We start from the raw sequence: 21,178 nt of genomic DNA, 5'->3' as shown, positions 1-21,178 counted from the left end.
AGGAACGTTTCGCTCTTCTGTTCTAGGAAAATGGCACAGGGAACCTGTGCCCTTGATTGGGGCAAGGGCCTGCTGTACATGTATCTTCTAATAACACTAGTCAGGAAGAATGAGGGACTATGATTCTCATAGCTCCCTTTTGGCCAAAACAAATTTGGTTCCCACTGCTCAGTGAGATGTCCATCAGGGAACCAATGAGGCTGGGGAATTCCCCAGATCTCATCACTCAGGATCAAGGCAGGTTGCATCATCCCAACATCATGTCCCAGGTTCTCACTGCTTAGATGTTGAAAGGCTGACCTTGCAGTCACTTGATCTGTCAGAGGATATGTCTTGCATTCTTTTAGCTTCAAGAAAGGATTCTACTAGGAAGTCCAATGGGCTAAAATGGAGAAAGTTTGCCTTATGGTGTGAGCAAAAGGCCCTAAATCCTTTGTCCAGCTCTATACAAAAACTGCCAAATTACCTTCTACATTTATCCGAGTCACGTCTCAAGACTCAGTAAGAATTCACTTCATTACAATTGGCCCATCTCTGTACAGCCTTTGGTTGTCTGAATTCCATCTTAACCAGTCAATCATCCTGCCAACATTTTCTCTCAGGCCACATGTCCACCAAGGTGAAGAAGCACTGCACCAGCGCCTTGACCTGGAGCGGACTGAAGCCTATGGAAAAACCACCCAGCTTTTTATTTCTTTTGACAGCAAGAAATTGGGGATTGCCTTTGCCAAACAGACATTATATAATTGGCTAGCAGATTGCATCTCCTTTGTTATGCCCAGGTGGGATAGAATCTGGTGAGCCACGTCAAGGCTTTCTCTGTCCGAGCCGTGGCAGCATCAGTGACTCACCTAATATAGGTCTCTATGGAGGAGCTCTGCAAGGCTGTGATATGGCATTCTCTCCACAGATTCACATCTGATTACTATTTTCTCAGGGATGACTGATGTGACAGTAGGTTTGGTCACTCTATCCCACAGAATTTGTTTAAAGTGTAAAACCCAACTCTACTCTAACCTAGGTTCTGTCATTTTTGTTCCAGGCTGCCTCTCGTAGATAAGTTATAAAATGGAAAAAAGGCTTGTTGCCAACCAAAATAGTTTTTTGTACCCATTGGCACTTGTTTCCCCTTTTTTTGTTCAGGGCAGTCTGTAAGCTAAGGATTCCCCAGTTGTGAAGACTGCCATCTTTCTTGTCCTTTGAGAAAGCAGAGTTGCTCACCTGTAACAGGTGTTCTCCAACGACAGCAGGATGCCAGGCCTCACGAAACCAGCTCACCACCCCTTGGAGTTGGCTGCTTCTTACAATGCTAAGGAACAAGACTGAAGGGGCCCCCACATGGACACATGGTAGATTGGCATGCCGGGCATGCCTAGTGAGGCACAGTCAAAAGTTCTAGAAATTAGCATATAGGTTCTGGGCCAGGCTCCATTGGTTGGCACCCACATGTGAAGACTGACATCCTGCTGTCCTCAGAGAACACCTGTTACAAGTAAGCAACTCTGCTTTCTCTTTTAACTGTGTCTTTATTTTATATGTATTTCATCATATACATTGAAATCAGTCAAATAATGAGCAATAGTCTTCCCAAAGGAAGTCATATGTCCATGCTTTTCTAATGATAAAGTTAGTGGATTAAATGAAAACAAAAAACAAACCAGAGGTGCAACTACCAAGTTTCTTAGGATACATCAGAAACTCACTGGGAAAAGAAAAAAACTTCAAAAAGCTGAACCTGATTAAATCTAATAAATGACATGCTTATGAGTCTATCCAGATAATGTTACCTGTGTATATTCAGTGACACAACTAAGGTTATCAGAGTATGTTGACCTGGATAACTTCAGCTGAGTTTATGCAGCAGAAGACTTTTTCCACTGAATCTTCAGCTAACATTATCTGGGTAATTTTGCCCAGATAAGTTTGCCACTCACAGGCCTACTGAATATGGACCCTCCTTATTGTCCATCCGGCCAGTCCAGACAGATTGGTTTTTCTCCCCTATCAGCAGATGGAGACAGAGGATAAAAGAATACTCCCTCCATTGGTTGAGCATGGTCCTGGATCCATTTGAATCAGATTTAGGAAGCTACTACAGTGACAGACATAGTCTCCCTCCTCTGGGAGGCTGGTAGGACTTGGGTTTTAGTTTGTCTTTTTACCCAGTTCTCCTCCTTCTCTCCCCCCCCCCCCCCCTTTCTGTACCTCTTCTGCTTCCTAAATTTATATTTTAGTTCTTGGAGGGCTACTATCTCTTTAAGAAGAAGCTGAATTGAGCTTGTGTTTAGTCTCCAGTGGGTAATAAAGTTAAAATAAAAAAATGCCAGGGACTTGTGCTAAGTGGCTGCTGTTTCCCAGTGCAGGAGTATGGGGAGACGTCTTCCAGAGGGTGAGGAGTGCTTGTCTTTTCTGATTCTTCCTGCCAGGGAAGGGGTGGCAGATGGTTCAGAGCACAGGAATCAGCCCACACGTAGTGGCAACTGTGCAACAAGGAATCTGCACAGTATGGAATGAAGAAAAGGTTTGCCGTGTTTGTGCAGATCAGCAGGGCGCCTATTCTTCATGGGGCCAGCCTTCCTTCAATAGAGCCAGCTGAAGTATTTGTTATCCCACTGATGACGTTCACCGCGGGAGCTGAGGCAGCAATTTGGGGGCCGCGGGAGAGAGGGAGGGAGTCTGATCTTTCACTCCTGTGGAACATTTTGTATTCAGTGGTGCAACCGAGGGAAAAGGGGTAAAGATAGAGTCCCATTTGACTGTTTTTCTGGTGGCAATTACAGGCCTTATCCAGCAGGGGTCGCTTTCTCAAGATTTCCAAGGTAGGGGTCTCCATGCGCACACACGCTTCCCTCCTTGCCTAAATTAGTTTCTGCTTTTCACTTGAATAAGTTGGTCCTTCAGGAGGTCATCTTCTGGGGATCGGATTAGAGAACTTCACATTCTGGATGTCTGGAGAGTACTTTTAAGGTATTTGAAAGCGACTAATGCTTTTCTTAAGTCGGATCAGCAGTCGCAAGAAAGGAGAAAAGGCTTCCAAGTAATCAGCTGCCAGATGGTTTATGTAGACCATTGCTTCGGCTTACATTTCTAAAGGTTTAGTGGTACTGGAAGGTCTTTCAGCACATTCAACCTCTTGGGCTGAGTGTCATTTGATTTCGCCTCAGGATATTTGTAGTGGCCACATGGTCATCTTTTTTAAACATTACAGATTGGATGTTCAAGCTTCAGACATGACTATTTTTGGAGCAGGCGTGTTGAGAGCAAGACTTTTAGGTCCCTCCTATTAGAGGGTGGCTTAGTTACATCCCTTTCATCTGGACTGGTCTAGTGGACGATAAGGAAGGAAAAATTGGTTTCTTACCTGTTCATTTTCTTTCCTTGAGTCCTATCAGAGCAGTCCAGAATCTCACCCAGTTGCCCTGCATTCTGCACCTCACTATGTGTGTGTGTGTGTGTGTATATATATTATTCTGTGTGTTTGGTTTCAGGTCCTCCCAGTTGGAGGAAATTAGTCTTAGTTTAGGGTTCACCTTGGAGTTCTGTTACCCCTGCTTGTAAGGGAATTTTCAGTGTTTAGCTTTGATACAAGAATACGGATTAACTGCAGGTAGCACAGAGCCTTAAATAGGCTGTTACAGTAAATGTTTTACTCTGTCTCCATCTGCTGGTAGGGGAGAAAATCCCATCTGGCCTGGTTTGGTAGGATTCAAGGAAAGAAATTTAGCAGGTAAGAAACGAGTTTTTCCTTCAAATGTTCAATATGTTGAAACTTCATCTTTCCTATTAAAACATCAGGTGTTCCAGCTCCAGAACGCACCATATTTTTGAGTGCCAGTCCGAGACCCTTGGAGGAAGCATGCATTACCATTTGGCAGCCACAGTAATTTGTGCAGCAAAAAGTAGATGGTGGGCTAGGCCTTATTTTGGCATTAATTTTGTATCCTATACCGGGCTATCCCCCCCCCCCCCCCCACCCCAACATCTATAGTGAAAAGCCCAAAGGCCAGGCTGCACCAACAATTTTAGTGATGTACCCCAGCATCTTATTTATTTTATTTATTTATTTAGAATTTTTATATACCGGCAATCATGAGAACATATCTTGCTTCATTCAAAAGGACTGAATAAGCACAGTCCCATCAGATATCTTTAAAGAGTCCCTTCTCACTACAGCCCCACCAACATGTATGGGGTATTTGGCCAAATTTGGTGCAGCCAGGCTGGCATATGAGAGAGGTCTGAAAAAGTATTGAATCTGGTGTCAATAGGTGAGGTGCAAATGGAGACCCAAATGTTCTGCCATTCCACTTCCCACTGAAATTCACTTAATTCAGTTCAGCCTCTTTCCCATTTAATCTGGAACCTAAATTTAGTCAGATTTACCCCCTGAGTATTTCCTTAAACAACTTGGATACAATTCCTTTCTTCTTCTTCTTTTGTTAAAAACTAACTTCCTTCTCCCACAATTGGCCAAGAAGGGATTTTCTGTCTGGCTATAAGAAATGTTGTTAACCGCATAAATGCAAAGGCGGGACTTATTCCTCTGCATGTTTAAGAAATTTACCATCTTTAATCAAATCCACTTTTCTACAAACCCCTTGCGCTGTAAGCCACTGAAACAGTTTAGGTGTCTCCAGCCCACAGACAAATAGTGAACTGAAGCAAATTGGAGGCAAAGGTGAAGTTACCCGGTCCAGCTTAATTATCCTGCTTATTTTATCCCATACCCTAAAGGACACACTTGGAGGATGACTTAATTGCAGCCTCTTGGGTATTCTGAGATGAGAACAAATGATGGTCCAGTCAAAAGGGAGAAACCTCATACTTTCCATCTCAATCCAATGCCTGTGTTGATTTTGCAGAGCACATGCCCCTTTCCTATAGAGAACTTTAAAATAGGACATCAAGTGGGTAATACGTATCTGCTATTCTTTGTCTCTTTGTGTGTCCCTCAGATAACGATGAGTGCCGGGATGAGGAAGAGGCCTGTGTGGGAGGCCGCTGTATAAACACTGTGGGATCTTACTACTGCACCTGTGATCCCCCGCTGATCCTGGATGAGTCTCAAAGGCGCTGCATCGCGAACACCAGCCAGACCCTGGGTATGAAACAAGTAGATTGATAATGTTTATTCTACAGGGTATCCAGCACTGAACAAGAGAATTCACTCTCTTCCCCACAGAGCTTGCCAGCTCATCTGAGCACAATGGGACGAAAGGTGATCTTTAGCCTAAGCGAGAAATACGTTTCCTTTCTAGGTTTGTGGCATCTTGGTTGCAATATCCATTTGCTTTCCTCATTTATAGGGCAATAATGAGAGCCCTTTCCATGGGTAAAAAGCTGATTTTCTTTGTGGCCGATTACCACACAAATGGGTGAAGGCATCCAATGATGCTCAGATAGAAAAACTCTCTCAGAACCTCAGAAAGACAGTAAAGGTCTTTCTGAGCATGTGCAGGTAATCCCACATAGCCATTGCTTAACTCTCCTCAATCTTTTTTTTTTCTTCCACTTAAGCAAAAGGATGTGTTTTTTGCTCTCTCGTTTGCCATTCGTTAGGAATGTTTTACTTCAAGTTAGCTGCTATTCTTTTAGCAACTAACTTGAAGCAAAACATTCTACAGTACCTGAATGTAATCCATTCTGAAGTGCCAAAAAGCGGAATATAAATCAAAGAAATAACCAAAAATTTGCCATTGTAGTAATTTTCATTTTCTTTTGGGGGGTTTTTTCCCCAACGATTTTCCAAAAAAAAATGTGGGTTTATTAAATCTTAAGACCAGCATTGAGTAAGACCTAGCCTTGGGTCTATTCACAATGGGCAGAAGCCAAACTGGGCTTCAGAATGGTGCAGGAGCCATTCCCCTCCTCTTCTAATGAGGGAGAGAGACTGCAGTCTTTAGTAACAAGGTAGGACCTGTGGGTGAGGATACAACAGTACACAAAAATCCATCCGCGCCATCCCTCACCGGCGTCATCAAAGCATATCCAAACCTTGTTGCCGTCAATTCTCGGCGCCAAAATTCAAATATCAGCATCACTCAGCAAAAAGGCCAGGTTATACTGACTCCTGTACTACAAAACAGACTATGCCTATTCTGGTCCTAGAATCTGACAGCTCCTCCTTACAACGAAGAGCATCATCCTTTTGTAAGGAAGATGGAGTTGGACTTTGTTAAAAATTTTCAACAATACTCCACTTCCTCTGTCACATTCGAACTTATGGCTCCAAAGTCAGAAATGTAATCCTCTATTCCACCATAAGGCCTAACTCGTCAGCCTACCCACTCCAACTATTCAGCTTTACAATCCCTATCGCTCCCTCAGAGATCTTCTGGATTTATCCCATGCCTTCTTGAATGCAGATACTGACCTCGTCTCCACCATCTCCATGGGGAGGCTGTTCCATGCATCTACCACCCTCTCTGAAAACATTAAGAACTCTTTCCTTAGATTACGCCAGAGTCTACCCCCTTTCACCCTCACCTCACCACCCTTCCATTCTAAAGCCTCCTCTGCATGGAAACTTTGGAGGTATTTAAATGTCTCGCCTGAATTTCCCCTAGCCTGCCTTTCCTCTAGGGAATTCATATTTATACACTTTTAACAAATAAGTTACAAAAACACATATTTGCCAGAAAATACGTTATAAGCAATCCTGCAAAAGAAAGACAACTAAAACGGCATTAATTAAAGCAAATACAATCTTTGCCAGCCTTCTTTCAAATCTCCAATACAGAGAGAGGATCCAAAGAAAAAAAAAAAAGGAGATGAGACAAAATCATGAACAAAAGAGAAGAAAAGAAATCAGTACTATGAGAAAGGCTAGGGGAAGCAGTTTGCTTTAGCAGCAAGAACATTTTGGGTCAAAATAGACAAAATGCACGTTAGGTCATTTTATAATGAAAGAAAAAAATGCACCACCTAAAGCAATCGCCTCCTGATGCATCTGCATCGATCTACATAAGTCAAAAACTTGCAAACCTTCTGACGCAAAAACATGCTGCAGCAGAGTGGATTCACCTAGAGGAGTGGAGATAATGAGAAGTGATTTAAGAAAGCTGGAAGAGTGGTCAAAGATTTGGCAGCTGGGATTCAATGTCAAGAAGTGCAGAGTTGTGCACCTGGGCTGTGGCAATCCAAATGAGCTGTATGTGATGGAGATGTAAGGCTGATGTGCACGGACCAAGAGAGAGATCTTGGGGGGATAGTGTCTGAAGATCTGAAGATGGCAAAACAATATGACAAGGCGATAGCTAAAGCCAGAAGAATGCTGGGCTGCACAGAGAGAGGAATAACCAGTAAGAAAAAGGAAGTGATGATGCCCTTGTACAGGTCCTTGGTGAGGCCTCATTTGGAGTCTGTATCTGAAAGGGGATAAAGACAGGATGGAGGTGGTCCAGAGAAGAGCAACCAAAATGGTGGGGAGGTCTGTATCAGAAGACCTATGAGGAGAGGCTGAAGGATCTGAATATTTATACTCTGGAAGAGAGGAGCTGCAGGGGAGATTTGATACAGACCTTCAGATTCCTGAAAGATTTTAATGATGCACGAACTTCAAACCTTTTTCGGTGAAAAGAAAACAATAGAAATAGGGGTCACAAATTGAAACTTCAGGGGAGAAAACTCAGAACCAATGTCAGGAAATATTTCTTCACGGAAAGGATGGTGGATGCCTGGAATGCCCTTCCAGAGGAGGCGGTGAAGACAAAAACAGTGAAAGAATTCAAAGGGGCATGGGATAAACACTGTGGATCCCTAAAGGCCAGAGGATGGGAATGAGAAAAGCTATGCAGAGGGGTAACTTGCTGGTGCGGCGGTCATTACCCTTAACCAATATGCCTTGATGATTCTAATGCAGCTGCTTCCCGCTTCAGTGGCAGGGGAACAGGGGAATAGGATACAGATTACAACCAAGAGGGGCCTGACTTCTACGGTCTGGGTGCTGACGCACGGACATGGGGGAGGGAGCACAGGGCTGCCTCTACAGCCTGGGACGCATCAGGCGGCGCTGTCTGGATTTTCTGAAGGGCTCATCGTCCAGTAAAAAATGTTGCTAGCCTCAATTTGTATGGGTATCAATCGGCTTGGGGATAGCTGCACGGATCGACAGTTGCTGCCCTTGGGAGAAGCATGGGCGTGACCTGCACGGAGTGGCAGTTACTACCTTAAGAAGCTTACTGGGAAGACTGGATGGGCCATTTGGTCCTTTTCACCCATCAATTCTATGTTTAAAGAAAAGCCTCATAATTTAATTATTATCAGATTCAAAAACAAAAAAAAAAAAAGAGTAGCACAATTTATACCTTCATTCTGAGAATTCAAGAAGTGCAGATGCACTGCGTAGTTTCTTGCTCTTGAACCCCTGCCTCTGGAGCTGAAGGGCATTCAGGACGCCTCTTAACTAAAGAAACGGAGGCAGGGAAGAGAACTTTAAAGCAGTTGTGCGCGCGCCCACATAGGCAGATATGTGGACGTGTGCGCGCACGCTCATGTATTTTTTTTTATCGTGCGCGCAATCGCATGCGGGGGATATAAAATACGCGCAAATCTATCCAACAACATATTCGCCTTTCTAAAAGATTCACATCATGAAATGTAGAACATAGCGGAAAGGTCATGGTTCAGCACTTGTCCACCTGCCTTAGGTTTTTCAGACTTATCTGGCTAAGTGGCAGTAAAGCCCGGTTTACCAGAGAAGTAAAAATTTATCCGTTCCATGCGCGGAATTTTGCTCCTAATTTTAATCATTTGGACGAAAAGATTTTACTCTGTGTTTTTCTTATCAATTGTCTGCTATTACATGCATTATGTCTCAAATTTTGTAATATGCTCACGAGAAGAAAATAAGCATTTTTACCAATGAGTCCGCCCAGTCTATCTGTAGCTGGGGATCATTCTCCTGGCTCTTCAGCCTGAAGTCTCCCCAAGTCACCCAGATCCCTCACCCAGTCATTTTTTTTTTTTTAATGATGTTTTTGATCCCTTAAAACAGATATTGAGCAGAAGTAAATGTACACAAATAAGACTGCCGTGTGTCACTTTGGTAGCTTTCAAAAACGGCAACTTAGTTGCATACGTGATGGCTTCTCCCTCGAACACGCCCCTTTTTTTTTTTTTTTTACATGTACAAAGGTACACACGGCCCCTGTTTTACACACGTATGTGCTATTTTACACTCGCATCATTTGAAGATTCACCTAAAAGGGTCCTCAGAGTTCTTCCAATTCTCCCTCAGATATCTTTTGAACAGCTCACGCGGTTGATCATAGGAGCCTGAAGAAACTCTCTTAAATTCAGCCCCTCATTCTGTTTTCCATCAATTCCAGCTTGCAATGCATTCCCAAACTATCATGTATACATTTAGGGGTAGATATTCAAAGCTGGTCATGTTAGAATTTATCCAGCTAAGTTATGAAGCCGCTGAATATACCCAGCTAAGTCCTAGTCTATGGGGCATCTAAACTTACACACATATATATATATATATATATATATATATGCATATATCTCCCCAAATCCATCTGGTTGTTAATAATTTATGGACTTCTCCTCCGGGAACTTGTCCAAATCTTTTTTTTTTTTAAACCCAACTATGCTAAATCCCTTTACCACATCCTCTGGCAATGAATTCCAGAGCTAAATTGTGCTTTGAGTGAAATAATTTTCTCCAACTTGTTTTAAATGTGCAACTTACTAGTTTCCTGAAGTGTCCCCTAGTCTTTGTATTTTCTGAAAGAGTAAATGACCGTTTATTCCATTTATCTGTTCTAGACCTCTCATGATTTTATAGGTCTCTATCATATCCCCCCTCAGCTGTCGCTTCTCCAAACTGAACAGCCCTAACCTCTTTAGCCTTTCCTCATAGGGGAGCTGTTCCATCCCCTTTATCATTTTGGTTGTCCTTCTCTGTACCTTCTCCATCACAACTATATCTGGGGTGGATTTTTTTTTTGAGATGTGACTACCAGAATTGTGCACATCTTGCAATGATTCTTTCCCCTCCGGCCAGACTGCTTCGGGGGATTCTCACATTTGGTTGGGGCTGAATGAGACCTTAGCCTCACGCTAGAGAGAGGCTCTATCTCCTCTTCCAGCAACAAGAAGCATAGCCCCAGACTCAAACGCCAACATGCACGGAACTGCAAACCGTCACATGGATTGCTGCACGGCAGGGACTGAGTCAGAAGGGAGCACCTGATCGCCACCTTTCCTTTTCTTCCTCATCAGCTAAAGAAATAGGTAGCACAGAAGAAACTGGGTTTAGGAAAACTGTGCAGCAGCAGCAGCAACCTAACCCTGAGCCACCATCTTGGATCCTCCAACACCATATCTTAAATAAATCAGCCAGGAAATCCATTGCCATTGAAAATCAGGAAATGAGGAAATCTGCTGTCCTGTAATTAATGATTAGCAATATTTCCAAATCCAATTCATTGTTTTACAGGTAGTAAAATTACAGGAATCGCATTGCAGCCTTGCAGAAAAGAGCAATCTGACTTGCACTGATGACATCAGGGTGTAAATTTGAGGCGGGTGAACTATGACATCAATGGCTATGTGGTATTTCCCCACTTTAAGATGTGGCCCCCACTTGCTAACCCTCTCAGTGCACCCATACAACACCAATATGAAAGGTGTATGACCTGTGCATCAAGTGACGATGAGGGTACAAGGTATCTTCCCAAAGGCGAGCAGAGAGAAGTGCTCCACTCAGCTTTGTGAATTAGAAATACAAGATGGTGAAGGGAGGAGTAAACAGTGTTGTCAGCCTGTTAAGCAATCTCCATGTCTGCTTTCTTCTAGATGAGACCCTGACCTTCTGTTGGCAGTCGGTCGGGCCAGATCTGGTGTGCACACGTCCCCTGCTGAACAGGCAGACCACCTACACAGAGTGCTGCTGCCTGTATGGAGAGGCCTGGGGCATGAACTGTGCTCTCTGTCCCGCTCGGGATTCCGGTGAGGACATTTCGAAGAGGGATGGGGGAGAATGTCACTTAAAAGCTTCACACACAAGCAATACTTTGTGTAAAAAAAATAAAATAAAATTTACCAAAGTACATTTAATATATAGAAAGGTCACAACCAACCTCGAGTGCTAAAGTATATTTTCTGTGTAAAATTCACATTCATGTAGCTGTGTAGGCCATGACTTCATAATGTTCTGTCTATGCAGCATATGAACTGGTAATGCAGAACTGACAATAAATGCATTTGCTAGAAAAAGGTTTGCATAAACAAGATATGAAGCATAACACAAGCAAAGCATATTGTGAGATTCAGTTTTCCTTGTCTTTTCAGATGACTATGAAGCTCTATGCAGTGCCCTGAGGCCGCCTGCATATGGACCAAACCCTTATGGTCCCTATGAGTATGGGCCGGAATTTCAACCTGGTTATAATGTGCCATATGGACCAGATCTGTTTGCCAACAGGCCTCCCAGGGTGCTACGCCCTGGCATTATACCAGGGTATGAAACCTATCCACTAGGGGGTGGCAGTACTGGATACGATGGGAGATCACCCTCAGTCTACGGGAGCAGAGATTCATTGTACAGTCCACCCTCCTATGAGTCTCCAGACTTCGAGAGTGATCCTTCCTATGCGGAGCTCAGAGAGGAGGAATCCCTCATCCCCTACAGACAGCCCGACTCTGACTATGACCCCCGCAGCCCTTTCCCTGGCTCCCAGTATCATCCCAGGAACTTGCCCAGTTCCCCTGGCTTTGGCTCCAGGATCAGAGAATCTAGGCCTCTCGCAACACTGCCTGAGAGACCCAGGGGCCCAAGTGAAGTTTATGAAGGTAAGTCACTGTCCATCTACTGTGGTAGGTTCAAAGACCAGATTCCAGTCCTGCCATCGTGTGCTGTATTGAGTTTGAGCAAGTCTTGTGTTCACAAAGACTGAAAAGGCTTGGCAGTATGAAGGCTGGGTGGGAAATGGCACGGGGGTCTGGATGCTGGACAGCAAAGGGTGCAGAGGTTGAAGGCCAGGCATGAAAGGGTAAAGGGGCTGGATGAGAACAGGGTCAGTATCTTGGAGGCTGGATAAGAAGGGTGTGGGCAAACAGGTTCAGAGGCTAATCAGAAAGGGATCAGAGATGTAAGCTAGAGGGGAGGGGATTCTAGACTTGTAGATCAGTGCTAACAAAACAAGTGGAAGAAGTGAACAAGTGTACTCAGGCCTGGGGTATGTTAGATAAGTGACGGGACCTCTTCCACACCCATCTGCAGAGAGGCGATACGACCAGTTTGAGGAGCTGCAAGCGGAGGAGTGTGGGATCCTCAACGGCTGTGAAAATGGACGTTGCATCCGTGTGCCCGAGGGCTACACCTGTGATTGCCATGATGGCTACCGGCTGGACATAACCCAAATGGCATGTGTCGGTAAGAGCTTCCCTCTGTGTCTTTTAGTCTCGTTTTAGGAAATGGAAATTTCATCTTTGCTCAGCCAGAAAACAAACCGGATGTCTGTTATTCCTTTGAGGACGAGTAGTTCACCCATCACACAACTCAATGATGTCATCCTGATGGAGCCGAACCAGACATTCTTTTCCAGAGTTTTCTAGATTTTTCAGGGCCTCTAGGTATGCATAGCAGTTGCCACACAACTGCATGCCCACAATGCGTTACAGTGATCTTTTTGTTGCGGTTTGTATCAGATGTGTTTTCTCACAGAGCAGCCCACTCATAAAAAGTCAGTGATTCTTCTCAGTTTGTCTTTTTTCGCACACCATAGTGTTCTTTGTTTCACTGTCAGTTTCCAGAAGAAGGGCCATGGAGCAAAGTCAATCACTGGAGGCAAGGAGTTACCTAAGGATGCCTCAACTCCTTCAGCACCAAAGCCTATTGTTAGACCCAAAGAACAAGTCCACTGTCACTCTCCCAGCTTGCACAGACAAAAGGGCTCTGAGCACAAAGCCGATGCAATCCAGTGTTGAGAAGCAATCAAAAGACAAGGATCGCTGGCACAGATTTCCTTTGAGAGCAGGGGATTACTGGAATGCATCATCTGAATCCCCAGCAGCCATGTCCGACTCTACAGGTCGAGCTTCTGGCCGTTGCCTCCTCTTGAAGCATATTGCAGAGACAGTTGCGCAACACATAAAGAATGTTGCAAGGCCTGTGTCATCCGATTCTACTCCTTTTGGTACATCAGGTGGGTGCTTCTTGTGTTGCCTCCTCATGCGCCAAGAAGCTTTGAGCATCAAGATTCAATGTCAGTGTAGGGTGCACCAAGCCCTAAACCGCACTGGAAGGGGAAGCTTTTTCTGCTTTTCTTTGGCGCTCAGAGACTCTTCCTCAGGAGTCTTCTTTTTTTACCAAGATGCAGTTGACACAGGGCTCCTCTCCAGTTTTTATTGAGACTCTGAAGACTCTTAGGGCTTCTTATAGTTCAGCAGAGATTAGCCCTCTTCTCCCTGCTAACTGACCCCTTTCTTCCACAGCCTAGGAGCAATTTTCAATTTTGTCCAGAAAATAGCTAAGGCCTTTCCCATTGAGTTGCAAGTTAAGTGAGAGTCTAGGGGTCATCAGTTTGGCCTCCTCAAGTACCCAAAAGATATTGTAGAAGTATCCAGCCTGTGAATCGGTTATTTACTCTTTCGGATAGTAGAAAGACTAGGGGACACTCCATGAAGTTAGCATGGGGCACATTTAAAACTAATCGGAGAAAGTTCTTTTTTACTCAACGCACAATTAAACTCTGGAATTTGTTGCCAGAGAATGTGGTTCGTGCAGTTAGTATAGCTGTGTTTAAAAAAGGATTGGATAAGTTCTTGGAGGAGAAGTCCATTACCTGCTATTAAGTTCACTTAGAGAATAGCCACTGCCATTAGCAATGGTTACATGGAATAGACTTAGTTTTTGGGTACTTGCCAGGTTCTTATGGCCTGGATTGGCCACTGTTGGAAACAGGATGCTGGGCTTGATGGACCCTTGGTCTGACCCAGTATGGCATTTTCTTATGTTCTTATGTTCTTATCAGGATGTAGGAAACCCCACATTTTGTACTTCCAGTAAGAAGGCTGACACAAAATATCATATCTACATGGCTGAGTATTCATCAAGGCCCAATTGCCATACCTGTCCATTGAGAAGTCTGTCCCAAAACAATCCAAGAAGTCTTTTGTTCATGTTGCAGTGCCCCAGATCATGAGTACAAGACTTGAGATCATTTTAGGAGAAGGTATTATCAGAATGCATATCATCCTGCATGGTCTAATACTTGCACGTTATTTTTGAGAAGGCACACATCTTCACTGAGCACTTCTCTCAAGCAGACCAGGGCGAGTTTAGTTTACTTTTGGCAGAAGGCATGGAGTGCAAAAAGCATCTTATCAGCTCGGCATATGATGATTTTTGATGCAGGATTGAGAGCCTTTTACAATGGCTATTGATGAGTACAGGTTCTTATAGCTATGTGCTTTAGGATTATGGAAGAAAGTGCAGGAAAGACTTGGCTGACATGCCATATACTGGAGGGAATCTGTTCAGAGGTTAAGGTCAAAAGAGCCTTGGATCTCTTCAAGGACCACCACCCTGTCCTTCAGGCTCTCTTCTCTACTGCAGCCTTCAAGCAAACCTCCTCCTTCAAGAGGTACAAGCATTGTGAACCCAGGAAGCACACCTATCACTGTAAACCCTATTCTATTGGGGCCACCTTCTCAGCCTTGATGGGCATGAGATGAACCCACCCAAGGAGAGGCAAGTTGCAGTCTCTCTTAGGCTATGGGCTAGAGGCAGGATAACATGCAGGGGCCTAACCGGGCCAAGGACACACACACAGACATGCCTTCACCTCCAATAAGTCCATTGCCACTACAATGGTGATGCTTCAAACTAGAAAGTTAGTTTGTTGTAGCAAGCTCTTCAATCAACAGAATTAGAAAGAACCGTCAAGCACAAAAGAAAATAATTTAGAAATTCTCTAATACTTGTTGCATCAGTTTCTCCTACTTTATGCTCCAAGTCCTTTCTTCGGCCTATCCTGGACCTCTTACAGTCTCACACTTTGATTTAGTTATTCACAATGTCCCGATCAGCTCAAGGAACAAATCCCTCAGATTCTGCGGACAGAAATCAACCGAGCGCTATACCAAATTTCTGTTGACACAGTTTGCCTCCTGGTTGCAAACAAGTTCCCACCACATAAAAACATAAGAACGTACAAAATTGCCATACTGGGTCAGACCAAGGGTCCATCAAGCCCCACGTCCTTTTTCCAATAATGGCCAATCCAGGCAACAAGTACCTAGCAAGTACCCAAACATTAAGTAGATCCCATGCTATACCAGTAATAGCAGTAGCTATTCCCTAATCAACTTGATTAATAGATTTCTCCTCCAAGAACTTATCCAAATCTTTTTTAAACCCAGCTACACTAACTGCACTAACCACATCCTCTGGCAACAAATTCCAGAGCTTAATTGTGTGTTGAGTGAAAGAATCTTCTCTGATTAGTTTTAAATGTGCTACTTGCTAACTTCATGGATGCCCCCCTAGTCCTTCTATTATCCAAAAGAATAAATAACTGATTCACTTTTACCCATTCTAGACCTCTCATGATTTTAAAGACCTCTATCATATCCTCCCTTAGCCATCTCTTCTCCAAGCTGAACAGCCCTAACCTCTTTAGCCTTTCCTCATAGGAGAGCTGTTCCATCCCCTTTATCATTTTGGTTGCCCTTCTCTGTACCTTCTCCATCGCAATTGTATCTTTTTTGAGATGTGGCAACCAGAATTGTTCACAATATTCCAGGTGTGGTCTCACCATGGAGCGATATAGAGGCATTATGACATTTTCCATTTTATTCACCATTCCCTTCCTAATAATTCCTAATATTGTTTGCTTTTTTGACTGCTGCTGCACACTGAGCCGACTATTTTAAAGTATTATCCACTATGATGCCTAGATCTTTTCCTGGAGTGGTAGCTACTGATATGAAACCTAACATTGTGTAACTATAGCAAGGGTTATTTTTCCCTATATGAATCTCCTTGCACTTGTCCACATTTAAATTTCATCTGCTATATGAACTCCCAATCTTCCAGTCTCACAAGGTCCTCCTGCAATTTATCACAATCCGCTTGTGATTTAAATACTCTGAATAAATCCAAGTACAGATCCCTGAGGCACTCCACTGCCCACCCCCCTCCACTGAGAAAATTGACCTTTTAATCCTACTCTCTGTTTCCTGTCTTTTAACCAGTTTGTAATCCACCAAAGGACACCATCACCTATCACATGACTTTTTAGTTTCCTTAGAAGCCTCTCATGAGCGACTTTGTCAAATGCCTTCTGAAATTCCAAATACACTACATCTACTGGCTCACCTTTATCCACATGTTTATTAACCCCTTCAAAAACTGAAGCACAGTTAAAGTATTCTTTGCTTCACTCTTCAACTACAAGATCCCTCAAGCTTCTTCAGACACTGTGAAAGAGAGAGTATCTCTGCTTGAACTCCTGCTTCTTCCCTTGTTACCCCTGGGAGAGGGTCACAGCTACGTTTTCCTTCTAAATCTGTGACTCTGGAGAAGCCCCAGACCAAGTATAGTCAGGGTTTTTATAGCCACCTCTTTAACCGTGCCCCTAAGAGCTGCACCAGAACTGTCTTGTCAAAGAACTGTTTGCAACCCCCTCTGACCAACAGATGAACCCTTTGCACCAGAAACTTCTCACATTATTTCAGTGCACCATTAGGGGGAAAACGCAACTTAACATAGCACATCCTTAGCATACCGACCCTTATACACTCTGTGTGGCACATTGAGGCCACATCAGCAAAGGAAACTATTCTGGGGTTTGGCCCATCACGTTCACTGGAAGGGCTTTCAGGCCTCACCAGCATGAAATCAAGAGACCTAAAAGGCCCCTGCTACTGAGCCAAAACCTGGAACAACGCTTTGACTGACTCCAGAGAACATAGCCCCAGTCCATGTCCCTTGTGAGAGGCAGGCTGAAGTCCCACGCAGACCGCTGGCCTATCATAATCCAGGAGCTGCACAGCTGACAGCTGAGTGGTTGCCTTGCCGCCATTACAGGTGAATTCAGTGTTTATCCAGATAGTCAAATACTAGTCCGTTCGCGGACAGGACTTAAGGAAGCTGTTCCTTGGCAACACTCATTACCATCCCTGAAGCGGATTTTAGAAAATTGATGATGGCCTTGACCTTGGTTATTTACTGATGGACTTCGCTCCTCATTTACACTCTTCTATCATGGCTTCAGATTTTAGATGACAACTAAAGGCAACCAGATAATGCTGACCTTTTACCATCAATGCAGCCAGATAAGTATTTTTTCATTTTAACAAGGCATTTTTATGTGCATCTTGTAAAAACCCCATAAAAAATATATACCTACATGACATTATAAGACATTTCACTTTGAAAAAATGTGGGTATAAAGGCACTTTTTGGTCTAATTAATATGACTGATGATTATACATCACACGCCTATTTAGACGTCAGTTATTAAGAATATTAATGCAGTGTCTGGGTGTATTTTTAAAGGTCATTGTACAATAACTTTCCTTGGTTGTGTGTATAAGATCGAGTGAAATTGTTTTCAATAGACTATAAACAAATTAAAAAAAAAAAAAAGTTGGACATTTTTCCATCCCTTTTATCTCAGAACCAGAGAACACTAATTCATCCCAACCTCCAATCCCTTGCCTTCACAGCTTGGATTTTAAGAGTGAAGTAACCTGTTCTACTGTCACTCTGATCCAATGTCAGAAATTCTTCTGGCTTTTAGAAAGGATTCCAGTAAAAGGTCTTAGAATTGTAAGCAGAGATTTGTGTGAGTGTAAGGCTTTAAATCCCTTTTCCTGCCCCACATATAAACTACTTGAATATCTTCTACATATTTCAGATTTTGGACAGTCATCCTACCAATATTTTTCCCAAGGCTCTATACCAACAAAGGTGCAGAAGCCCTCCACATTCTGGATTGCAAGACAGAATTAAGACCTTCAAAGGTCCATCCAGCTTTTTGTGGCTTTATCCCTAAGAAGCATGGGGTAGCTTTATCAAAGAGGATGCTATCGAGCTGTATAACACAGTGTATAATCATTTGTGTATTCTCAGACAGGTTTAACCTTAAAGGGATATGCATAGGCTGATAATGTCATGGCCATGGATGTGTTGATAGTGCATCTAAGGTCAACATCCATTGAAAAGATAGGGAAGGCTGTGACATGGAGTTCAATCTGCACATCCATATACCATCATGCAGTCCTTGGGATACACCCAACCAGTCATCCAGTATATAAGAAACAATAAATAAATAAATAAATAGGTGTTCTCTGAAGACAGCAGTCCAACAGTCACTCAAACCAACCTTCCTCCCCTTCTGGTGTTGAGCTCATTTAGCTTAATGACAGGATGAAGCATGCTGTGGATTTGTGTCTAAACGGAAACTTCTACGCATGCCCAGAGCTGAAAAACCACCTAGAAAGCTCTAGAAGAGAATGTCTGGCTGGGCATCATCAGGATGTCGTCACACAGCAGTGTGACTTGGTGAGCTTCTGTTTTCAAAGAATTCCTGTTACAGGTACGTACCTTTGTTTTCTCTTCAACTTTACAAAGTGTCTAAGCACTAAAGCGCCCAACTAAACTGTCGTCTATGGCACAGCGGGTTGAAGATTTTTTTTAACCCTCTGTTCCCCCACCCCCTCCATTTCCAGACATCGACGAGTGCCGCGAAGGCGAGGCGCCCGCCACTGTCTGTGTCAATGGCCGCTGCCTGAACACGGATGGCTCCTACCAGTGCGTCTGTCCACGTGGCTTTCAGCTCTCGCAGCAGGGGAACGCCTGCTCCCCCACCGGGCCTCGTGGCTGAACGACCAGAGCTGGGAGAAGGGAGAGAGAAAAGCACCACCACAGGCAGCAAGGGGCATGACCAAAAAGATCCGCGTTCCTTAGGCTTTTTATGTTTTTTAAATGTATGGCTAGCCAGAGAGGTATTTATTGTGAGAGCAGGGATCATGGTGACCCTTTCATTTACTGGCTTTTGGAACCAAGATGACAAAATGTTCTTCTGTGGAGATTTTTTTTTTTTTTTTTTAAAGTGCTTGCTTTGGACTTAATTTTCTCCTTGGAATTTTCATCCGAAAGGGACAGTAAGAGGTCCCTCCTCTATTTATTAATGTGTATATAAGCACCCCCGGAGGCACTAGCATCAGTGAAATGTTCGAGGCGAGGCTGGGAAGCGCAGCCCGTGCGTAGTGATAATTTGGAATTTAACACCGTCCTTTGCATCCAGGCAGCACCCTCAAAGCGCTTTACAGCTGCAGCATGTGAACAGGAGTTATGCAGCCACCTCTGCAGCTGCTCTTTTAGTGTAAGGACTAGAATAAGAGCCCCTCAAAAAGGACGGGACAAAAAAAAAAGGCATTTATAGGCACTCCCCTGACCTTGACACTGCCCTTTCAGTAGTAGAACATGCATGGGCTGTGACACAGCAAGTAAATATATGCACGCTGTTAGCCAGCCCCTCCTTCTACCCACACAGAGCAGAAGCAAGATTCAGAAGCCTTTTGTATACGCATAAACGCATCTACCCATCTGAAACGCGCAGAAAATCGCAATCTGTGTCCCAAGGGAAAATCATTTTACTTAATGTTTTGTGTTCAGTAAAAGGTAAAAATAACTTGGTAGGATATTAAGAGTAAGCCCTAAAAAAAAAAAAAAAGTTAACAACTCTCCCAAAAACGCCGCGCAAATATGCTTTATGGAGCATAGCACGCAGAGTGACCAATGTTCAACCAGAGGGCCTGATTTTTAAAAGCATTTATATGCTCACAACTGGGTTTTACATGTGTAAATGCACTTTACCCACATTAACTGGCTTTTGAAACTTGCTACCATATATGCCATTGAATTGTCAATAGGTTTTACCTGTTTTAAGTGCACTTATCATGGGGAAATGGTTTTTGAAAATTGCTGTGATAGTAAGCTACATTTATATGTGCAACTTCTTTGAAAATTCACCTGTCAGTAAATTATAGAGAGAGATATCAAGTTGGTTGGGTGGGAAATATATTAACCATTTTACTATTTGGGAAAAGGGAAGCAAAGGGAGATAGTGACCCCCAATATTACAGAACAAGAGAGTCAGTAACAGAGCCAGGAATGAGAAGTGAAGTACAGGGAGATAATGTAAACTGATTAAGTAGGGTAATTTGTCGGTGGCAGAGCTAGGATTAGAATCTGTCTGTCCATTATTTCTTCATCTTCAACTCTACCAGGTACACCCTACTGCCAATCCAGACTAAAACAAAAATAGGATGCAGCTGCTTTTCTGCATAGAAATGCCCAGAGCTGCTCAGTCTCAGCAACACTCAGGACCTTTGATTTTTAGAGACAACTTTGTCCTGCCACCAGCCGCCTCTCTGTTGACTTTCTCTTTCTTCAGTTCCAAATGGTTACAAATTTTAAGAAATTAACCCACCAGATCCAGTAGCCATTCAGAAAGCAGTTTATCCTGGGACCTTGTGCATCATAGAGCAGGTCTTCAGCTTACCTAACCTGAATTGCCATGTTCCAACTGCCTTAAAAGCATGTCTCCGGAGCGTTGGCCAACTAAAGGTACGGTAAGCTTGTTCCTAGGGCAAGCCTAGTGCAAGGACCTCTTGACAGTCTGATTGGCTGGTTTTGTGAATGATTCAGTGGGTACGGCAAGCCCTGAACTGTGCATCTCTTCCACCAGCTGTTCTGTGATTGGCCAAAGTTAAACTCTACCTTTTTCGTGAATCAACTGCTTCCCCATATGAATAAAAATGTATAAAAAAAAAAAAAAAGGCCAGTCAGAAAATAAAGATGTGTAATTTAGGAATCTGATTGGCAAATTAGATATACAGATGTAGATATATATACACACACAAACACACAATTGGTTATGAGCAAGAAGGCTATGATACCACACAGCTCCTCAAAACCATTTAATTCTCTGCAATACGTCAAAACGTGCATGAGACAAAGCAGAATTCCTCTAAATGAACTGAACTGTGCCCCTTCAAATTATTTCTGAGACATATTCATAATGTCATTATCATGCATCCATGTGTGACCCGAGAAACTGCTTATTTACTGAAAAACGAACAGGCCGATTCAGTAAGACGCATGTAAAGAGACATGGCTGTGCGCTTGCATATTATTACAGGCACTCAATAG

At 43.5% G+C, this 21,178-nt stretch overlaps 1 protein-coding gene across 3 annotated transcripts in view; it reads left to right on the top strand.

Annotated features, from left to right (window-relative positions):
• LTBP4 (latent transforming growth factor beta binding protein 4) overlaps positions 1-20,825 on the top strand; it is a 222,926-nt gene extending 202,101 nt beyond the window's left edge. For all 3 annotated transcript variants that reach the window (XM_029571879.1, XM_029571880.1, XM_029571878.1), the window contains 5 exons: positions 4,956-5,102; positions 10,807-10,959; positions 11,302-11,802; positions 12,233-12,385; positions 18,691-20,825. In XM_029571879.1, coding sequence (XP_029427739.1) covers positions 4,956-5,102; positions 10,807-10,959; positions 11,302-11,802; positions 12,233-12,385; positions 18,691-18,845 — 1,109 coding nt within the window. In that variant the 3' untranslated portion in view covers positions 18,846-20,825. The remainder of the gene's footprint in view (positions 1-4,955; positions 5,103-10,806; positions 10,960-11,301; positions 11,803-12,232; positions 12,386-18,690) is intronic.
• Positions 20,826-21,178: the final 353 nt, after the last annotated feature.

Source organism: Rhinatrema bivittatum, chromosome 11 (assembly GCF_901001135.1).
Source record: "Rhinatrema bivittatum chromosome 11, aRhiBiv1.1, whole genome shotgun sequence".
Classification (NCBI taxonomy): domain Eukaryota; kingdom Metazoa; phylum Chordata; class Amphibia; order Gymnophiona; family Rhinatrematidae; genus Rhinatrema; species Rhinatrema bivittatum.
Note: the sequence above shows the minus strand (reverse complement) of the source record. Positions and strands in the feature narration are given on the sequence as shown.